Source organism: Heteronotia binoei, chromosome 5, assembly GCF_032191835.1.
Source record: "Heteronotia binoei isolate CCM8104 ecotype False Entrance Well chromosome 5, APGP_CSIRO_Hbin_v1, whole genome shotgun sequence".
Taxonomy (NCBI): Eukaryota; Metazoa; Chordata; class Lepidosauria; order Squamata; family Gekkonidae; genus Heteronotia; species Heteronotia binoei.
In genome coordinates this window covers 104,633,358-104,653,050 of record NC_083227.1, presented here as the reverse complement: position 1 = coordinate 104,653,050, position 19,693 = coordinate 104,633,358, and the positions used below count along the sequence as shown (strand labels likewise).

The following is a 19,693-nucleotide window of genomic DNA, read 5'->3' as shown; positions in this document are numbered from 1 at the left end:
CTAGCAGAAGCTTCAAAATCACGACGTAAAGCCTGCTCTATACGCTTGTCTGTCGGATCCCTTGGCATCCCATCTTCATCCATAGGCAGTATGGAGTTAGAGGCCAAACTGTTGACAGGGTCATCTACCACTGGTAGCTTCAGCCTCCTGGTCGCCTCTGGGATGAAGGAGAAGAACTTAGAAAAATTTGATGAAACCGTCTTAGGCTTGGCTGGATGTTCCCACTCAGATCTGATTATAGAGAAGAACCCAGAGGGCAAAGGAACCTGTAGAGGTTTTGAACCTGACTTGGGAATGATATCCTCTATTGCTGCAGGGAACTCAGCATGCTCCTCATCCTTAGATTTTGGAGTATACTGTATCTGTAAAGTTCTAATAACTTTTGGGAGTAAGCGCAGGAAACAGTTTGGAGTGAGCAGAGGCTGCCCCCTCCTCTTCCTCAGAGAGTTCCCCAGTATCTGGTGACGAAGAGCCATCAGACAAGTCAGAGTCCTCTTCTTCTTGATCAGAGGACACGGGATGCAACTCAAACCTACTGCGCTTGGGAGGCCTTATGGGAAAAACTTTCCTTTTCCTTATCTACCTCCCTGTGTTTTTGTTTGGCTGCCCTCTTAAGTGAAAGAGTTGGGGTGGCTGCAGAGGCTGCCTGAACCTCTTTTTTTTTTTTTACCAGCTCTTGAGTCCAAGCAAGAAGATTAGACTTAGCTTCATCTGCTGAGATATCAGTCTGATGATCTTCTGTCCCCTCTTCCTGTGCTGGGGAATCAGCCAACTCCAACTCACCTGTTCCCTCCTCCAACATTGCTCCCATGGGAAATCTAGTGGAGGCGGCCATCTTAGAATGAGTGGCCCTATAGAACACAAGAAGCATATGCAAAATGGCTTCCATTCCCGCCAAAAAACCTTCCCCCCCCCAGCATTAACCTGGTTTTAACTCCCTTTCCCTTTCCCAGGGGCCATATCAGATAGGGCCACCCTTCCTGAATGCAGGAGTAAACAGGAAAGACAGCAGGAAAGAAGGGAGTGAGGGGTGGAGTGGGGGGGGGAGGCTGAGAAAAAGGCGTCTGAAACCCAGAGACCTTCAACCCCCATCAGCTTGAGCCACGGGAAAGGGGCTTGGGTCAGGTCTAAAGACCTCCTCTCCCCCAGGGACCCTCCAGAGGGTTCCCCCCCTTTTTCCAAGCTTACCGCAGCTTTGAGTTCCCTTCCAGGAACTATCGCACCGATCGCGCTGTCTGCGGTGCTTTGGGAGGGCAGCGTGAAACTCACGAGTCCTCTCCCTTCGTCCGGCTCCCCTCTGAGCCTTCCCTTCGATTTGCTGCTCCGCAGGCCCCCGGGGTTGCCAGAGTGCCTTTGCTGGGAGCTGAAGGGGAAGATCGGTTTACAGCCCCAGGCACGCCTGCCGAGCTGGGAGGAGGCCGGAAGATGAAAGGGCGCGAACGCTTGCCTCTGCTGTGAGGCTATTCAGGCGCTCTCTTTCAGTGCAGGAGGGATTGCTCCCTCGAAGGAAAAACAGCGGCAGGACTTTTCTCCCTTGCCAGGAGATTCCTTTGCCACTGAGATCAGGTAATTAATCATTGAACTTACTTTCCTTTTTTTTTTTTTAAATTTCGGGTCAAGAGTCTCAAAGGGCTCTAAAGCACGTCCTGCTTCGATTGCAGGGCTAAACAAACTGACTTCTGAGGATCAAGCGCCTCCCCTTCGGGTCAAGTTTGTTAAGCCCTGCAATCGAAAGGGAGGAGCTATGATCCCGAGAGTGAGGACTGGCCCACTCCTGGGACCACTGGAGAAAGCAGGATGGCAAGATGCACTGGATGCAATGGAAACAAGATTGGCAAAGATAATGAAAGAAACAAAAATAGAACTAAAAAAAGACTTAAAAAACATCGAGTCCAGTACAGAAGGAATTAAAAAAGACATTGAAGATCTCAGAAAAGATACCCAAGCAGCATTACAGAAAGTTCAAAGTGTGGAGGAAAAAGTGAAAGATCAAGATACAAGAATGGACAAAGTGGATTCCACTATCCAAAAAATGCAGGAGAAAGCATTATTACTGGACTGTAAACTAATGGAGAACCAGATACGGTTAAGAGGGGTGCCTGAGTCTATTGAGATTGACTTAAGGGCATATATAATTAAAATTATTGCTGAATTTTTGGAAGAAGACCCAGACAAAACTGACCATCATTATGACTACATTTATAGGGTAAATTTGGAGTATGCCAAAAGAAATAAACTACCAAGAGACATGGTGGTGAGATTTGTGACAAGGGATATGGTGGGAAGGATGTGGATGGCAGCAGAGTAAGAATCATGAAAGAATTGCCAAGGAAAGTCACCAATGACAGAAGACTTTACAAAAAGGTGACTGAAAAGTTGAGAGAAAAAGAAATGAGATACAGATGGGAATTCCCATGAACAATCAGGTGTTGGATAGATGTTGGAAATGTAAAAGACATGAAGGATCTTTCTACCATATGTGGTGGACTTGTGAAAAGGCGAAACAATTTTGGCAAATGATTCAGCAAGAGATTTCGAAAGTTTTGGGATACAATATTAAGAAGGCGCCAGACATTTTTTTGTTGGGATTACAAATGGAAATATTTCAAACGCAAGATAGAATGATAATTTGGTACGTGCTTTCAGCTGCATGGACATTTTATGCGCAAATGTGGAAACAAGATAAAATACCAGAAATGTGGGAGTGGACTTTGAAAGTTATGCATTGGAGTGAAATGGACAAACTTACAAGAATCTTGAAAGAACAAGATCTAGAGAAGTTTAAAAATGGGTGGGGAAAGTTTCAAAAGTATATTGAAAAACAATGGAACGTTAAAGGACACTTGGCGATCTTTGACAATGGTTAATCTCTAAAGAAACTCTATATGGACTACAGTTAAAAAAATGAGATTATTGGATTATAACTTTTTCCTTTCTTTGTGAATGACTAAAAAGGACTACTATGAAGATGGACTACAATTATAACCTATGTTTTTTTCTTTCTGTTGTTTTTTTTTTTATGAAGAAAGATTCTTTGATAGAGTTTATTACCTTTTAACAAATTAAATAAAATAGTAATAGGGAATGGTTTGCTAAGGGGGTTGGCACTGCCGGGGGTCACCAAAAGGGGGAAGGGTAGAGAAAATGTCATGTACGTGTATTAACTTTTAATAACAAATGATAATATGCTATTACAATATATTACATTATAATAAATTGTTCTAAATGCCACTTGTGATCCATGGAGCCTTTCTGGCTCAACAAATTTGCCTGTACATTTTTTATGCCTGAGATATGAATTGCCATCAGATGTATACTGCAGGCAATGTACCACTCCCAAATGTCCACTGGTAGCATGCATAGTGATACTGAGGCAGTGCCCCCCTGCTTTCTTATGTAGAATACTGACATCATATTGTCCGATGCTATTTGCACTGTCCTCCCCCCCAGATTTGGGGCAAATGAGATGAGAGCTTTGTAGACTGCCAGTAACTCCAAGTAATTTAGTGTAGACTCTGCTGCCATGGTGTCTACTTGCCTTGAGGATACAGAGTCCCACAATGGGCTCCCCAATCCAACAAGCATCTGTGAAGATTACTAGGTCTGGTACCTCTACCACAAAGGCGGCTCCTGTCAGAGGGTTTGTCATGTCTGTCCACCACTCTAGAGACTGATGAACTGACCGAGGAATGAGCAAATGCATTTTCTGTCTGTCTACATCTAAACTGAAATTGCGAAGAAACTACATCTGCAAGATTCTCATCTTCAGTTGTGCCCACAGAAAAGCAGCAATTGTTGAGGCCATCAGCCCCAGAAACTTTTGAATTGTCAAAGCGGTCTGTTTTGCATTTCTTATGCAGGTGAGAGCCAAATGTTGAATTTTCAAACCTCTGTCTCGTGGAAGGAATGCTCCACATTGAATCATGTCCAGTACTGAGCCTATAAACTGTATGGACTGCACTGGGTTCAAATGAGACTTTTGGTGGTTGACACATAGACCCAACACAGCTAGTAGATGAAGTGCTGTTGAAATGTCCACAGTTAATTTCTCTGGAGAGCGAGCCACAAAAAGCCAGCTGTCTATATATGGGAATATAGTAATGTCCTTTGTGCAGAGATATGCCACCACCACCACCACACATTTTGTGAATACTCTGGGAGCTGCAGCAATACTGAATGGGAGAACCCTGTACTGGAAATGGTGAAGACCACTGCAAACCAGAGAAAACATCAATGCTGTGGGCGTATTGTAACATGGAAATGGGCATCTTTCAGATCTAGCGATGCTAGTCAGGCTTTTGGTAGTATGAGGGGCAAAATGGTTTGTAATGTAACCATGTGTAACTTGGATGTTCTTATGAATGAGTTCAAGTTCTGCAAGTCCAGAATAGCCCTCTGATCGCCATCTGCTTTTGGGATGACAAAATACCCGGAATAAAAGCCATAACCTCTCTGCTTCTCTGGTACTGGCTCTATGGCCCCTTTTAATAACAGTTCATGAACCTCCCCATAGAGGATGTCTGAAAGAAGTGTGATGACAAACACCTGTTGTGTAGGTTTTGACTCTGTTGAATAGCCCATTTAGACTATGGTCAGAACCCAGGCATTGGTGGTGATCCTCTCCCAATTTGTGGCAAAAGGAAGCACTCTTGTCTCTACTGATGATGTGTAGACTGTAGTGGCTTTTATGTGGCTCAATTGACCCGCAAAAGGAAGTATTGGGCTGCTGAGGAGGTTTCTTAGAGCTTGTAGGCTTTCCTCTCTGTTGGTAAGTAGATCTGTTTGCACCCTGGCACCTTTTCCATGTGTCATGACTTGCCCCAGAAGGTGATCTTTGCCTCTTATAATAAGGGTATTTCCATTGCTTCGATCTTGAAGTTCTTTGGGTCTGTGGCTCTCTTACAACTTTCATCCACTGATTTCAAGGTGTCATCTGTCATGTCATGAAAAAGACCATCCCCATCAAAGGGTAAGTCTTCAATTTTGCTTTTAACATCTGGCTGAAGTGATGTCGCTCTGAGCCATGCATGCCACCAGAGAGCAATAGTTGAGGCCATAATTCTCTAAAAACATGCAATGGTATGCTTCACAGTTGAGATTTGTTGCTTAGATGTAATCATCAGTTCTTGCACCAATCCCAAAGGTTCTGTCTGAGAAACCACAGGTAACTGGGATAGCACAGGTTCCAACTTTCTCAGCATGTTATGATTGCTGTGAAGTGTCACGACCCGGACCTGCAGGTAGAGACGGGCGGCTGCTGTTGCCCTGGCAATCGGCCAGGACGCTGGCAGCCGGCTACGGTGCTTTCAAGGAGCAGCACAAGCGTTATCTAGCAGTCCTAATTAGTCCCTACCATAAATCAGTCCAGCCGAAGGGAGAAGCAGGGCGCGTCGTCACAGGAATGCAGTGGGTCAAAAGCCAGAGGAAGCAAGCCGAATATATGCAAAGTACCTAAGCCAGTCCACAGAGCAAAAGCAGAGTCCAGTTCCAAGTCCAAGATTCCAGCCGGGTCAGGAGCAAACCCGGCTGTTATTGGGTCTCCCAAAGTGGGAACACATTCAGCCGGGTCTTCGGACTCTGCACTGGCTTCCAGTGATATACCGAGTCCGGTACAAGGTGCTGGTTATTACCTTTAAAGCCCTATATGGCCTGGGACCTGCCTACCTGAAGGACCGTCTCTCCCCACATGTTCCCCAGAGAGCACTGAGGTCAGGAACACAAAATCTCCTCACTATCCCCGGGCCAAAAGAAGCCTGCCTGAAAGCCACCAGGGAAAGGGCTTTCTCCGTTATGGCCCCCGTATGGTGGAATCAGCTGCCGGAAGAGGTGAGGGCCCTGCGGGACTTAGCGCAGTTCTGCAGGGCCTGTAAGACGACCCTCTTCCGGCTAGCCTATACCTAGCCTACATTTAGCTAGGATAACAACCGGAGGAAACTGGCCAGCCATCTGTTCACAGGAAACTGAATTACTCTGTTTTAATGTTTTAACTGCTTAAATTATTTAATTGTTTTACATTTGAAATTGTTTACTTTTAAGTTTGATTAATTGTTGGAAGCCGCCCTGAGCCATCCGTGGGAAGGGCGGGATATAAATCCCAAATAAATAAATAAAATAAATAAATAAAACGGGTTCTCTCAGCAGGCAAGAGGGTGCAGGGCGTGGTCACGTCCGAGGAGGATCGTTCGTTGCCAGCACAGTTTGCCCTAAGGCCAGGACTACAGATATACTGTGCTGGCTTGTTAACTCGTTAGTACTCCGGGCTTAGATCTCTCCTCCCATGCATGCGTGCTTCTTTCCTTCTGTCTTTGAACTCCTGCCGTCTCCTTTCACGGAGCCAGCTCACAGGTGGCGGGGATTCAGGATGTGATGCACTAGGGCCCGGTGTGGCCTGATCAGTTTCAGGAGGGGATGAGCTAGGGCCTGGTGTGGCCTGATCAGTTTCAGGTGGCTCCTGCTCTGGGTTAGCAAGGGCTGGGTCTGGTGCAGGCATGACACGAAGTACGACAAATTGATTTGCAACCTGGCTGCCAAACACATCAGGGAGTAGATTTTCCTAGCCATGGCATCAATCTTACAGTCCTCCCTGTCCTGTGGGTATGGAAAACTTGTTTTGTTCTGGAAGAAAAGTGCACTATGACTGAGTTTGGTTCAGGTTGGTTATGCAGAAACTGTGCAGATTTAGACTGAACTCTATACATCAGGGGTGGCCAATGGTAGCTCTCCAGATGTTTTTTGCCTACTACTCCCATCAGCCCCAGCCATTGGCCATGCTGGCTGGGGCTGATGGAAGTTGTAAGCAAAAAAAAAATTTGGAGAGCTACCATTGGCCACCCCTGCTATACATCACTTCATATCTTTTAGGCACTTGTGGAGTGGTAGTGGGCTTCACCCAAGCCTCCTTCAAAGTCGCCACAGGGACTGCCAGCATTGGTACTAAGGAAGTACTGGGAAGGTCCTAGTGAAGTATATGATGGACCATATCAGATACAGGTGGAGCCTCAGCTTCCAACTGAATGCCTAGTGTTGCAGCCATTCTTTGAAGTAGATCTAGAAAGTGTTTTGTTCCCTCCTGCTGAGAGACATTTAGATCAGTTTCAGATCGCTCTGCCACCAACTCACTATCTGGTGGCTCTTGTACCTCCACCTCATGTTCCTCTTTCTCATCCGACTCCCAGACTTCTATGTCAGAATATTCCGGGTCATTAAGTCCGTCTCTCATATCCGGTGACTGTGAGGGATTTGGAGGTGATCTCACAGCATAGGCTGTCTGTAGAGGATCGGTGCTCCTCTGTGCCTGCCGAATGGCCGTAGTCACACCTTGCCTTCTCATGTGAGCTAACGGGCAATCATGATGAGGTGATGTGGAACAGGAATAACGATATCTTGGTGGTGAATAATATCTCAACATGCTGTGACACCGACAGTGTCCCATCTGACGAGGACGGCAATCCCAACAGTGGCACATATAAGGCTCATAGTGATTCATGCACCATTCCTGTTCATATGGTTCTGGGGAATATTTTTGGTAATAACTTCTATAATGATGGTGCTTGTTGGCCAAATTGTGCTGATGCAGAACAATAGGCATCTTATGTGCATGATGGAAATCGCCTTCAGAGGATGTATCAGGATCCAATTCCTCTGACATCACTGGGGAGTCAACCTCTGGGTCTGGTACGTTACATGCTGTAGATCCCTGACCTTCATTAACTTGAGCCTCTGACTGCAGTATCTGTACTGGTGGCTCGTTAGGTATCAAAATAATGGTAGTATCTGGTACCAATGCATCGCTAGGGTCCTTGTTTTGCCCCTGGTTCTGTAACTCAAGTGACTCCAAGTGCACAGGCTGTCTAATAATAGATGCTACTGAAGCAAGCCCAGTGACTGTTATGGGCTAAATTTTACGAAGCGCTGGGGCAGACATAATTGAGATAGTGTCCGACACCTTCTTAGTGCATTTTGGCTTTGTTGGAGTGGATCTAGTGGAAGAATGCTGCTTCTTCCCATCTCAGTCCTTGTTTGGTTTGTCTGAGCAATGCTTTGACTTAGACTTATGAGTCTTCAGTACCACAGCTGCCTGATTTACCTCTGAAACCACTGGAGTTGCTGAAGCTGAGTCTCCCTGTCTCTGCAGTGGGGGTGGGGTTGGGGGGCATCAATTGGGTGCCCAAAGACTGCTCCATTGGCTGTGTTAGAACTGACTGTAAAAGGTATGCTTTGAGTCCGGCTGCCCGACTTTTCCTTTCCTGGTGACCAAACTGAGTGCAGAACTTACAAGAGTCCACTCTGTGATTCTTACACAGACAAAATAGACACCTATCGTGGCCGTCATAATGCAGTATTTTGGCGTTACACAAAATGCAACAATTAAAGAATGGGCTTCCTTCAATAAGCTCTTCACAGGATTAATGGCTATCAAGGAAGGAAGGGGGCAGGGAAAGGGAACTGGGATAAAAACAACAAACATGAGTGCCCTTTTTCTTTGTCTCTCCCCCCTCCCCCCGAAAATTAGAAAAGAAGAAACAGTTGAGATTTGTCACATAGACTTCAAAAGGAGACAACCATCAGAGAGATGCAGAAACTCAACTGACCAGCTAGGCGGTAAGGAAGGAACTGTGGAGATGCAGCACCAGGTATGTATAGATAGTGCATGCCTCATGCAGCTGAAAAGGAACCACTGTGAAAAGAAGGCTTGGGAAGACTTCTGAATAGAGACATCACACAGGCATGGAAACCCAGTGTGTGGTGCAAAGAGACTATGAAGAATATAAATAGTATCACCTTTAGTTTACATTCAGCAACTTCAACAGAAAACATTAACACTTTAAGACTACACCCAACTATCTTTTCAAGCACTGTTAGCCACACTCAACCATCATGAGTTTCCGTCAGTCTTTGTCCATCCATGGGAAAGGTGTTTCAAGCCTCCCTCAGCACATTGTTTTATCCTTAAAAAGCAAATCATGGTATAGTTTTAGGGGGCACATAAGTCAGATTGCCTGAGGGTCCATTTTTGCTATAACTGAACTCCAGACCTCACCACACCCAAAACACAGGTCATTTCATCCTTGCTCTTCTTTGACTTCTAGATAGGTCAATATAATCCATCCCTCATCTGTATCCCTACTACTCTCTTTTATCTTTGTTAACCTTGTATGTGAGTTTTCCCATGTGCTCTTGTATATGTTTTGATCTTTTATTCTTTAAATAAAATCATTTTAATTTAATTTGGACTGGAAAAATCCCCATAAATGCTGGTGAAGGTCTCGCTCATTACCCCCTCTCACAAACTTTGTCTTCAGTTATGCTAATTTCTCCCTATAGATTTGGAGATACGCACACACACCCCAACACTGCATCTTGCTTTACTTGTTGTCATTGTATAGTGTAGCCCAGAAACCCCTGATAGCACAATAGCGCCAGGTTTTGCCCTGAATGCAACAGGAGTAGATAAATTATGCTGACTGGTAGGAAGGAAGGAGAGAAGGAAGCAAGAAAAGCGGGAGTAGCTATTGAGGCTTTCAGGGAAGAGAAAGAGGAAATAGTGGGGTAAGGAGAAATGAGATACCTCTCTTGCAGGTCTCCTGCTTGTATTTTATAATTATGGAGACTATTTCTCCACCTATAAACATTGTGATACATCAGGTATTTAAAAAAATGTGCCTGTTTAAAAATAGCTACCAATTTCAGAAATGTATACAGAAATGCAGAGGAAATCTGATGATAAAACGAAATCAAACAATCAAGTCATTATCAGTTCTTGAGAAAAAATGAATAAGAATCTTTGCCAAATGTTACTGGATTCTTCACATGGATTCAGAAAAAAAGTCTGGCCTTCTTGCATATATTATGGGTTTTGGCACTTACACCACTGATGCCAACAACACAGAAACATTTCTTGCATTGGAATGCAACCATTTTGGCAAAAATTAAGCAGTGGCAGGATCACTGTGTTAGTTAATTAACTACTTCAGCATGTTTTATTTGGAATTTTGTAGCAACCCTGGAAACAGAGCTGGAAAATCAGGTACTTATACATTGCATTGTTCTTGGCATTTGGACAATTGTTCTTGGTTAGCCATTGCAACCAGAATCCCAAGTAAAGATAAAGTAACAAGGCTATAATCTCATCAGTAAGCATCCATTTGAGTCTATAAGACAACCACTCAAAGGCTAATAAAAAGGAGCCAGAAGCCCCTTCCTTCCACTCTACTGCCACACCCTGATAATATAAACTTACCCTTTGCTGCTGTGCCTTTTGAATGGTTGTGATCTGTTGGGCTACTACAGACAACACTTCAATGTCAATGCGGTTGAACTCATCAAAGCAAGCCCACGCTCCTGAGCTGAGCATATAAAAGAAGGGCAATGTCAAGAACCCACAGAGGTAGAATTTTCTGTTTACAAGCAATTTCATCAGTCTTAAAAGTTATGGGATATGAGAGAGGGAAAAGAGGAAATTAGTATTACAATTATCTTCCGATGTGTGAATGTGTAGAAGCTGTATTTTAAAAGGATCTCTATCACTTGGGTCATATTAAGCACAATATGACTCATTCATCTTCCCCCCCCCCCCCCACAGTTGTTGGTTTGGGTTGTAAAGCTCAATCAGCTGAAGTGCCGGCTGTCTTCAAGGGCTCACAGACATAGAATAAATTTATTTACTGATTTGATTTATATCCCACCCTCCCCGCCAAAGCAGGCTCAGGGCGGCTCACAGCATAAAATCCCAAAAGACAGTTAAAATCAATAAGTATTAAAATTACACATTCAACAGTAAAGATTCAGGTGGGAATCCATGTTGGTCTGAAACAGCAGAACTAGGTTTGAGTCCAGTGGCACCTTTAAGACCAACAAGATTTAATTCAAGGTATGCCATTCATTGATCTTACTGGCTGCCTTGATACACTCCCCCCCTCCCCCAATCTCCCTTTATGTAGAGTTTGAGGAAATTCTGTTTCACTGTATCTGAGGAAGTGTGCTTGCACACAAAAGCTCATACCTTGACTTAAAGTTTGTTGGTCTTAAAGGTGCCACTGGACTCAAACTTTGTACAGACATGGAGTATCTTAGACTAGTGTAATCCAGAAGCTGTTATGGCATACAGGACAACAACCTAATCTTTTGCCTCCAGAAAAGACTGTGGCAGGTAATTCAATGAGCTGAAAAAAACCATGCTCTCTGGATGTTAACCAGCAATGCTGGATCCAGAACACATACGTTTGGTCCCTAAAGAGAAGGGAAGATTATCAAGAATAAGAATATTTGAATAGGCAGATGCACTCATCATAAGTCTATCTTACTTGGACTGGACTTTGGTTTATTCATTCTCACCCAGTTTGTCATTGATACTAGGCAATCATTCATGAAGAAACTTGTTCCATTAGATGAAGTAAAGGAAAAATGAAGCTGGGTATCATCAGAACCCCACGTGCCAAACCTTCACACTCTACAATATTAATGTGTGTGTGTTAAGTTCCATCAAGTCACTTTCAACCTGTGGCAACCCTATGAATCCAAAACATCCTGTCATTAACAGTCTTGCAAACTGAGGGGCCACAGCTTCCTGTATGGAGTCATTCAATCTCATGATGGGTCTTTTCCTGCTGCCTTAAACTTTTCCTAGCATTATTGTCTTTTCCAGTGACTCGTCTTCCCTTGACATGACCAAAGTGGGGGAAAGCCTCAGTTTAGTCATTTTAGCTTCTAGGGAGAATCCAAGCTTGATTTGATCTAGAACCCACAAGAAATAAATAGCTTAATACTTTTATACCTTGCTAGTCCTTTCAGAAATTTTCCCATTGCCATGAAATCAAGCTGATCAGAGCAATTAAACACTACAGTCTGGATAGCTAAAGCTTTGCCCAGGTCCTTAGTTGTTTCTGTTTTGCCTGTTCCAGCTGGTCCTGCAGGAGCACCTCCAAATTTTAAGTGCAAAGCTCCAGTAAGTGTCAGGTAGCATCTATCACAAAGAATAAGAGAATGGACACATGTTATGGCTGGAAGGGATCCTTACATTTTCAGGTCAAATAACCTACACTATGAAATTTATACATAAGCATTACGAAGTGTCAAATAATAAAGAACTTCATAAGGATTCCATTTAAAGAGCACCAGAAGACTGTATCTACAGAAGAGATCATATTTAGTAAAACAAATTCAGCTTGAACACATGAAAATGACATGCTGCAAGAAAAAAAAGATTTAAAAGTATTCAATAGCCAGTCAGATCAAAACATGCTTTTTAACCTCCCAGCTTGTGATCAGTAGACCTTTAGCAGGGGTGAGGAACCTTTTTTCTGCCAAGGGCTGTTTGAATATTTATAGCGTCATTTATGGGCCATACAAAATTATCAGTTTAAAAAACAGTGCTCCGCCAAGGGAGAATGATTCAGGCTGGCAAAATTAATGCAAATAATTGTTTTTCTATTTGAAGTCATGTGGGGAGAGCCTAATTTGGCACCCCCCCTTGGCCTGCCACCTAGGTAAATGCCTAGATCCAAGGCTTTTTTTGTAGAAAAAGGCCAGCAGGAACTCATTAGCATATTAGACCACATCCCCTAGTATTAACATATTAGGCCACACCACCTGGGATAATGAAGTCCAAACTGGTGGTAGCTGGCTCCCACCCCTCACCCCTCCCTCCCTCCCTTCATGCGGAAACTGCAGCTGCTTCCAGCAGACCTTTAAAGGCACCCACATATCCCAGCAACAATCCTTCACCACTCAGGCTCCCTAGGGCCAGACCAAGTGATCTCGAGGGCCGCAAACGGCCCTCAGGCTTGATGTTCCCCATCCCTGACCTATAACATGCCAGCAAGTTAGACCTAAAACATGCATCTGATAAGTTCCCCGAGAACAATTATTTTATCATTTCAGAACCCTATTGCATATTGCTCTCTCTTATATAAAAGCACCAGTAATCAATACTGATGCTAATCACCACATGTTAGAATTTCATATGCAATAGTAGGCCCTATGGAATTATTCCAGATGATGAAGATTCATCATTCAGTATTAGTCACAGAGGATCACTTGCTTAAATTGCTTCTGCAAATTACTGCCAAATTGTCTGGCTATATACTTGTTCAATCTGAAGCAGATTCATTCCATATTCCATATAGATGCATGACTAATACATTGTCCTTAATAAAGACAAATATAGAAGTACTGGCTTACACATCTTTACTAAAGGGAAATACTTTCCAAATGGAAGCTTGTATTTCTCCAAGACACATGATACTGTATCCCAAAACTTTGAGGAGAGCAGAGCTTGCAAAATGGAACTTTTCTGACTCTTCTTTACTGCTGAAGCCCCCTCTACCTCTGCCCCAAGCCACTTCAGAGTCAGGGAGCCCTCAGAAATGTTGCTACATGCAAACATGACAACTTTGAGAGTCCTGTAGATAAACTATAAGTCAAGCAGACTCCCATTGAATAGTTCTTGTCCCATAAACAATTCCACTATTGCACATGCATAGTTAATGCTTTTCTATCTAGATTCTGTGCTTGACACTGTCTCTTTCTTTCTACTGGTTTATTATTAACCGGTCTGGTTTATAAGAGCTTCTAGGTCTGCTCTTGGACCTTGCCTGAGCAATCAGTAGTTTTCCTATCTGACTGCCTATCTTCCTGCAACCCTGTACTTTTCTCCCTTCAGCTACACTTGCCCTAACTATCATTAGCCATGGTTTATTTGTTTACATGTTTAGACTAAACATATAAACTAATGTTCTGACAACTTCCTCAACAAGACATAGAATACCTGAGGTACTGCTACTAGCATGTTCCAGAATTCCTTTCCTGGATCCTGTCAGAGGTCTCCACATCCTCTGTTCATTACAATACGAACCATGGCTTAGATGCTTATAAGCTTAGCAAAGGTGGGAGTGCTTATCCTTTAATTCTTCTTTCAAAGAAAGATCTATTTGTATAGGACTAAAGTAATATGTGGTTGTTATTCTAAGTGTAATAAGTTTTTATACCTGTCAGTGAGAGGTGTGATTACCAGGCGTCCACTGTTGCCCAAATATTCATAGCCATATATAAATTCAGCATTCACTGCCCGGATGTACAAATCATCTCTTGTCCAATAGTATCTATTAATAAATAAAAAGTCAAACACAAAATGTACACAAGATAAAAACTGTAACAGCTAATAAAGACATCAAAATCCACAACATTTTACAGTACTACCATTCCACTCATCTAGGTCACATTTTATTAACAATAAGCAATGTTTATTCTATGTTAAAGTTGTATAAGTCATTGGTACATGTGAACATTCCACAATCACATATACATCTTATTTTTGCAGATCAGAACACTGGTACAAAATAGATTCTACAAATCTCTGCCATGGCCAGAAAAGGTGAAATTAATGACATCTTAGCAATTGACATATAGCTCTGTGGAACAGAGATAACTTGTTAGCCTGGCACAATAATTTTTCTAAGTACAATGATATAACCAGAAGCAGTTCAAGATGCATGATGATGATGTCTGAAGATCCTTAGCAAACCCTGGCTGTGTTTTGTTTGTACCCATCTGATCTATACATCTATTGCCTGAAAATAGCATAAATTACTCAGCTTCCCTCCATGTTATCAGTACTATCTAATAACAATATTAATAACAGATAAAAGGAAACCCCTCACCTGAGCTGGGAAATCCATTCAAAATCATTTTCACTCATGACATTCTCTTCGATGAGTTTAGCTGCCACATCCTTGGCATGGACTTCAATCACAATGAGAGCAGATAACACCCCCCGTTGCATCCGAGACAGCTTCCCTCGCACAAGTGCTACTAGATCACTCAGCTGTGTAAGGAAAGCAAAACAAGTCAGACCATGCCCTGGAGAAAAGATCATGCCTGTCTCTTTATAAAGCTTTAGCTAGCAATGTATGAAGCATGTAAGAAAACCTGTTTTTCTTAGGTGAGAAAAAACATACGTGCTTAAATTTACTTTCCTAGGAAACCACAAGAAACACCATTAGACACTGCATATACCACAAATTAGATTTCAAACTTTTATTTACTGCACTTGGCAGTGGTGTACAAAGGGCAGGGTGGTGGGAGCCTTTCACCCTGGGTGCAGGAAATAAGGGGGTGCACTGTCATACCACAGAATGAATTCCAGGCAAAGAGAACCTGGCAAGATGAAGATCTCAGGACTGTAGTGCGGAGATGATTCGACTAAAAGCTTCCTCCCAGTTTTATGCTTTTGAACCGCCTGGCAGGGTTTAGCAGGCAGCAGGGGTTTGAAAACATGATCAGGAGATAGCTGCAAGTCACATTCAAGGTACAGGAAGTGTGGCTGTTTGGCCACAGAACGGTTCTGGGAGCTGAAGCCAAGCTCTTGTCCCCATTAGAACCATTATCAGGTCCAACTCTCAAGCTCTTGCCAGGGTGGGATTAGAAACGAACTGGTCACAGTGAATTGGAAAAGTGCAGCTCAGAAGAATTTTTTCTGGGGACCACAATGTTAATATTAAGGTCCCTTTTTCTCATAGTAAATCTTGCACACACACACATGGTTCCTTGCTTGCTCATCATTTCATACTTGAAACAAACAGATCTTCTTCCCAGGAAACACACACACACAAGGTTTGCTTCTGATATGATCCAATGCCATACTGTCTATATAAATAACTATATATTAGAAACAAATGAATATTGTTAGTACAGTGCAAAGGCAGCCTTTTCTCTTCATCTGGTTGCAAGCTACTTCTGAGTATATGTGCTAGCATTGGAGCCACAATCTCCCAAAGAAATCTCCTTATCCTCGTTTTTCTTCCTACACATTGTCAAGTCTTCTTTCTCAAAAAAAGAAGTTTGTAGCTCCATCTCATGCACATGTTTTCTCAGCAGTAAATCCCACTGAGTTCAGGAAAGCTCTTGCAAGTAGCATTACATATGATGGTGACCATACAGGGCAGGAAGGGAGAGGAAGTGTTGAAGTGGTGGGGTGTCCAAACCCCCCCCACCACCACTGTATCAAGAGACATGATTATCTGCTCTGGGTATCAGATAAGGTATGCCACTAGGACCAGGTGTACAGAGTACATGGAGCCACAGCTATAGGCAAGTTTTCCTATATAAATAATACCCAGGCCATGCTGACTCTACGTACTGCTGTAAGTAATAAATTTATTGATAACAGCAAACCAAAATGCATTGTACACTGGATGGGACAAAGATTGGGTAGTTTAACAGAGGAACAAACAGTAGATACCTTGGTTATGCCAAGTCCCTATGTTTTCACTTTTAATGTGAGTTGGCCAAATGTGCAACTTTCATTTAGTTTAAAATCAGGACTATTTTTACCTGTATAGGTAATACCGAAAGCAGGTTTTCTATTCATAAATAATTTAATCTAAACACAAATTAGACATTTTTACCTGAGTACTTAGCTGTGCAAACAGCCTGGACGACAAATCCCCAGCTTCCAGGGCCTCTGACACTTCTTTTGTCCAGAATGTTTGACATCCAGCAATGGTCACCTGGCCTGGCCAGTCTAAGACCCATGTAGTCCGTGGTGTCTTTATTAAAAACAGATTATTTTAATAGTAAATATAATAGTTTCTTGCCTTAACTTCACTGTGTCAAGATTTACCTCTAGTCAGTTCTATCTTATATATCACTCTGTTTTTCACATAACTGAGTTGCTTGTTCATCTCTCCAAAGTACTTTAAGATTGCAAAAAATTCACTTGATGTGATATAGTAATTACAATGCAAATTATCATATTGTTGAATCTTGACTGAAGTACTCTCTTAGTTTTACAATCAATGTGTGAGGGAAGGACAAGAAGGACACACCAAGGGGAATCCTTGAAAGCTTTACCTCAAAATGGAAATTTATTTGGATGAGGATCCCAATCCTAAATTTATTTATGTACAACATTTCTATGCTGCCTTTCCACCCAACTTGGGAGTCCTTAAGGCAGTGAATATTAAAACATTGCAAACATTAAACATTGTTTAAACTACAAATATATACACAATGATTAACAAAATACATAAATATATAAGCACATAAAAACACATACATGGCAGCTCTCTAACTCTGCTCTCAGCACTGCCACTGAGAGCAGGGTCAATTGGTAATGATGTGCCTCAAGTGCTGGAGAGTTGCACCACAGAGGGAAAGCTGTTTTCCCCTTCAAGCAGCTGGAGGATATGGTTTAGATGCCCATAGGCAATCAGAATAAGCAGGAAGCTGGCAGAGGAGACAATTCAGCTATAGCTAGATAGATTCATGGAGCAGAAGTCTATCAATGACGAGCAGCTATGGTGACTTAGGGGAACCTTCACATTCGGAGGTATGAAACCTCTGATTCCCTGAGACAGGAAGCAACACTGGGGAAAGTCTTGACCTCTGTGCCTTGTTGTTGGACCTTTAAGTCAGTCACTGTGTGAGACAGAATGCTGAACTACATAGACCATTGGTCTGATCCAGCAGGACTCTTCTTATATTCTTAACTATGGCCCAGTGTCCTCTTGCATTTCCATGAAGTCTGTCTTCTTTCCATGAGCTCAGGGGGCATCATTGGGCAGGCATGCTTATACAGTCCTTCAAAAGGATTCTTCAGAGAACCAAGGGAGATGTACCTATCTCTGCTAGGGATGCCAGCCTCCAGGTGGGACCTAGGGATTCTATGGAATTACAGCTCATCTCCAAACAACAGAGATCAGTTCTCCTTGAGAAAATGGTTGTGTTGGAGGGCAGACTCTATGGCGTTGTCCCTATCCTCCCCAGGCTCCACCTTCAAATCTCCAGGAGATTCCTAACTTGGAACTGGAACTCTACCCCCTTACTATGTAGCTGGGGGGACCACTGAGGTCCCTATCCTCCCCAGGCTCCACCCCCAAATCTCCAGGAGATCCCTAACTTGGAACTGGAACTCTACCCCCCTACCATGTAGCCGGGAAGACCTGGCAACCCTAATTCCCCCAGATGCACTGGAGAGGCCTGGGAAGGATGGAAAATGAATGGCTGATTAGCAACCCTCTCCCCTTCCTGATCTGTAGCTACTGGGACCTGGAAGTCAGGAGTTTGATCCTGCAAGTCCTGAGGTTTATACTATACTTTGAGATAGAAGTAGGAAATTAATAATTTGCAGTATGAAGATCCAAGCACAAAGCTAGAAAGACAATGTTACTAAAAATTAACTCACGTGAATTCTGTTGTTCCTATGAATGCCACTTGGGGTTTTTTTGTGTGGAGCTGTTTTAAGGCTACTTAAAGAAAGGTGGGATATAACTATTTTAAATGAATTTTAAATGTGCAATTAGCAAATCTTTTAATAGAGTCTGTAAATTAATTCTTGATGGGAAACATCTTCAAATTCACCATGTGAATAGCAGTTACAGAACAAGCTGTGTACATTGTATACTTGATTCTTCTTTATATGTGCATTGAGTAATTCTCATGTTACATTCAATACATATACAGCTGAATGTGTGACTGGAACTCCATATATATCCAAGTACTGGTTCTTGGTTTGATTTGTAAAGTGTACACATGGCTGTTTCTTACAAACAGGAATATGCTTACATGCAGGTTGTATGTGCATTAACTGGGCTACTTACCTGAGGATAAACCTTGATTGCTCTTTCAATGTTGTCCCGCACACTGGCCTTCATGATCCTTTCAACTTCCAGCAGCCAGTCCTCCACATTGCCCGTGGGATAAATGGGAGCGAAAAGCTTCACCTCTTCCCCTTCTGCAGAATACATATGTGTAATCTGGAGATCTTCTTGAAAGAGCAGCTAATGAGATGAAAAGCACAACATGAGATGCCAAGCAGAGTGTTATTGCACCTTCTGGGAGTTGGACAAGGTAGTATATTTTCTCTACGGTAAATGATCAAAAATTATGTAGCTTTTATAGAGAGAAAGACAGTATACATACATACAATACACACACACACGTTTATACCTTATATATATACATGATAGACATTTATACCTTATATACATGATAGACCTGTAATGTAATATGTACTTTTAAAACTATTATCATACTGCTTGTCTTTCTAAAGAGTCACTAGTTATACAAGCAAAGATTGTATTCCAAGCATGTAATGCTGCAATGTTATTCTTTTATGCACAGACACAGGATTCTGTTCCATATTCATTTCCAAATCTGTAAAAATATCATTTGCTACTAGAATCACACTAGCATAGCAGAACCTAAACACTCCAGCTATCTCTGGCCATATCACAATCTAAGCATTCCCAAAAAAGGACGTGTCTCCCACCCCAGAAAGAAAAAGCTATTATTTACCCGTGCAATATTCTCAAAACACTTGCGGAGATGAGGCTGCACAGCTGTGGGGTCCTTGGTCTGAGACAATATTTCTAACAATTCATCATCAGAAAGGAAGTAAAATCTGGAAGGAAAGAAGGCTTATGTTTTGTAAGAGCACTACTAATGAAATGCTAGAAATTAACTTTAGAATTTTGACCTCAATCCTAAAAGCACTTTTCCAGTGCAGAATCTGTTTAGCAGTGGGTACTAGTGGGTGGCTGAGGTAACAGTTTTTCTGGAAACTCTGTGTACACAGCCAGTCTGATCAAAGACCATGAAGTACAAAGCCAGCATTTTATTTTTTACATAGAGTGTTTATGTGGGGTTTTCTTCCCAAAAATGAAAGAAAATACAGTGGCTTGTACACTGGCTGGAG

At 42.6% G+C, this 19,693-nt stretch overlaps 1 protein-coding gene across 1 annotated transcript in view; it reads right to left on the bottom strand.

Annotated features, from left to right (window-relative positions):
- The window catches only part of DNAH1 (dynein axonemal heavy chain 1), a 255,919-nt gene that overhangs the window by 157,231 nt on the left and 78,995 nt on the right, over positions 1–19,693 (bottom strand). Inside the window, exons 23-29 of the mRNA XM_060240006.1 lie at positions 19,294–19,399; positions 18,597–18,776; positions 16,404–16,544; positions 14,658–14,821; positions 13,986–14,099; positions 11,774–11,962; positions 10,241–10,346 (exon numbers count right to left, since the gene is read on the bottom strand). Coding sequence (XP_060095989.1) covers positions 10,241–10,346; positions 11,774–11,962; positions 13,986–14,099; positions 14,658–14,821; positions 16,404–16,544; positions 18,597–18,776; positions 19,294–19,399 — 1,000 coding nt within the window. The remainder of the gene's footprint in view (positions 1–10,240; positions 10,347–11,773; positions 11,963–13,985; positions 14,100–14,657; positions 14,822–16,403; positions 16,545–18,596; positions 18,777–19,293; positions 19,400–19,693) is intronic.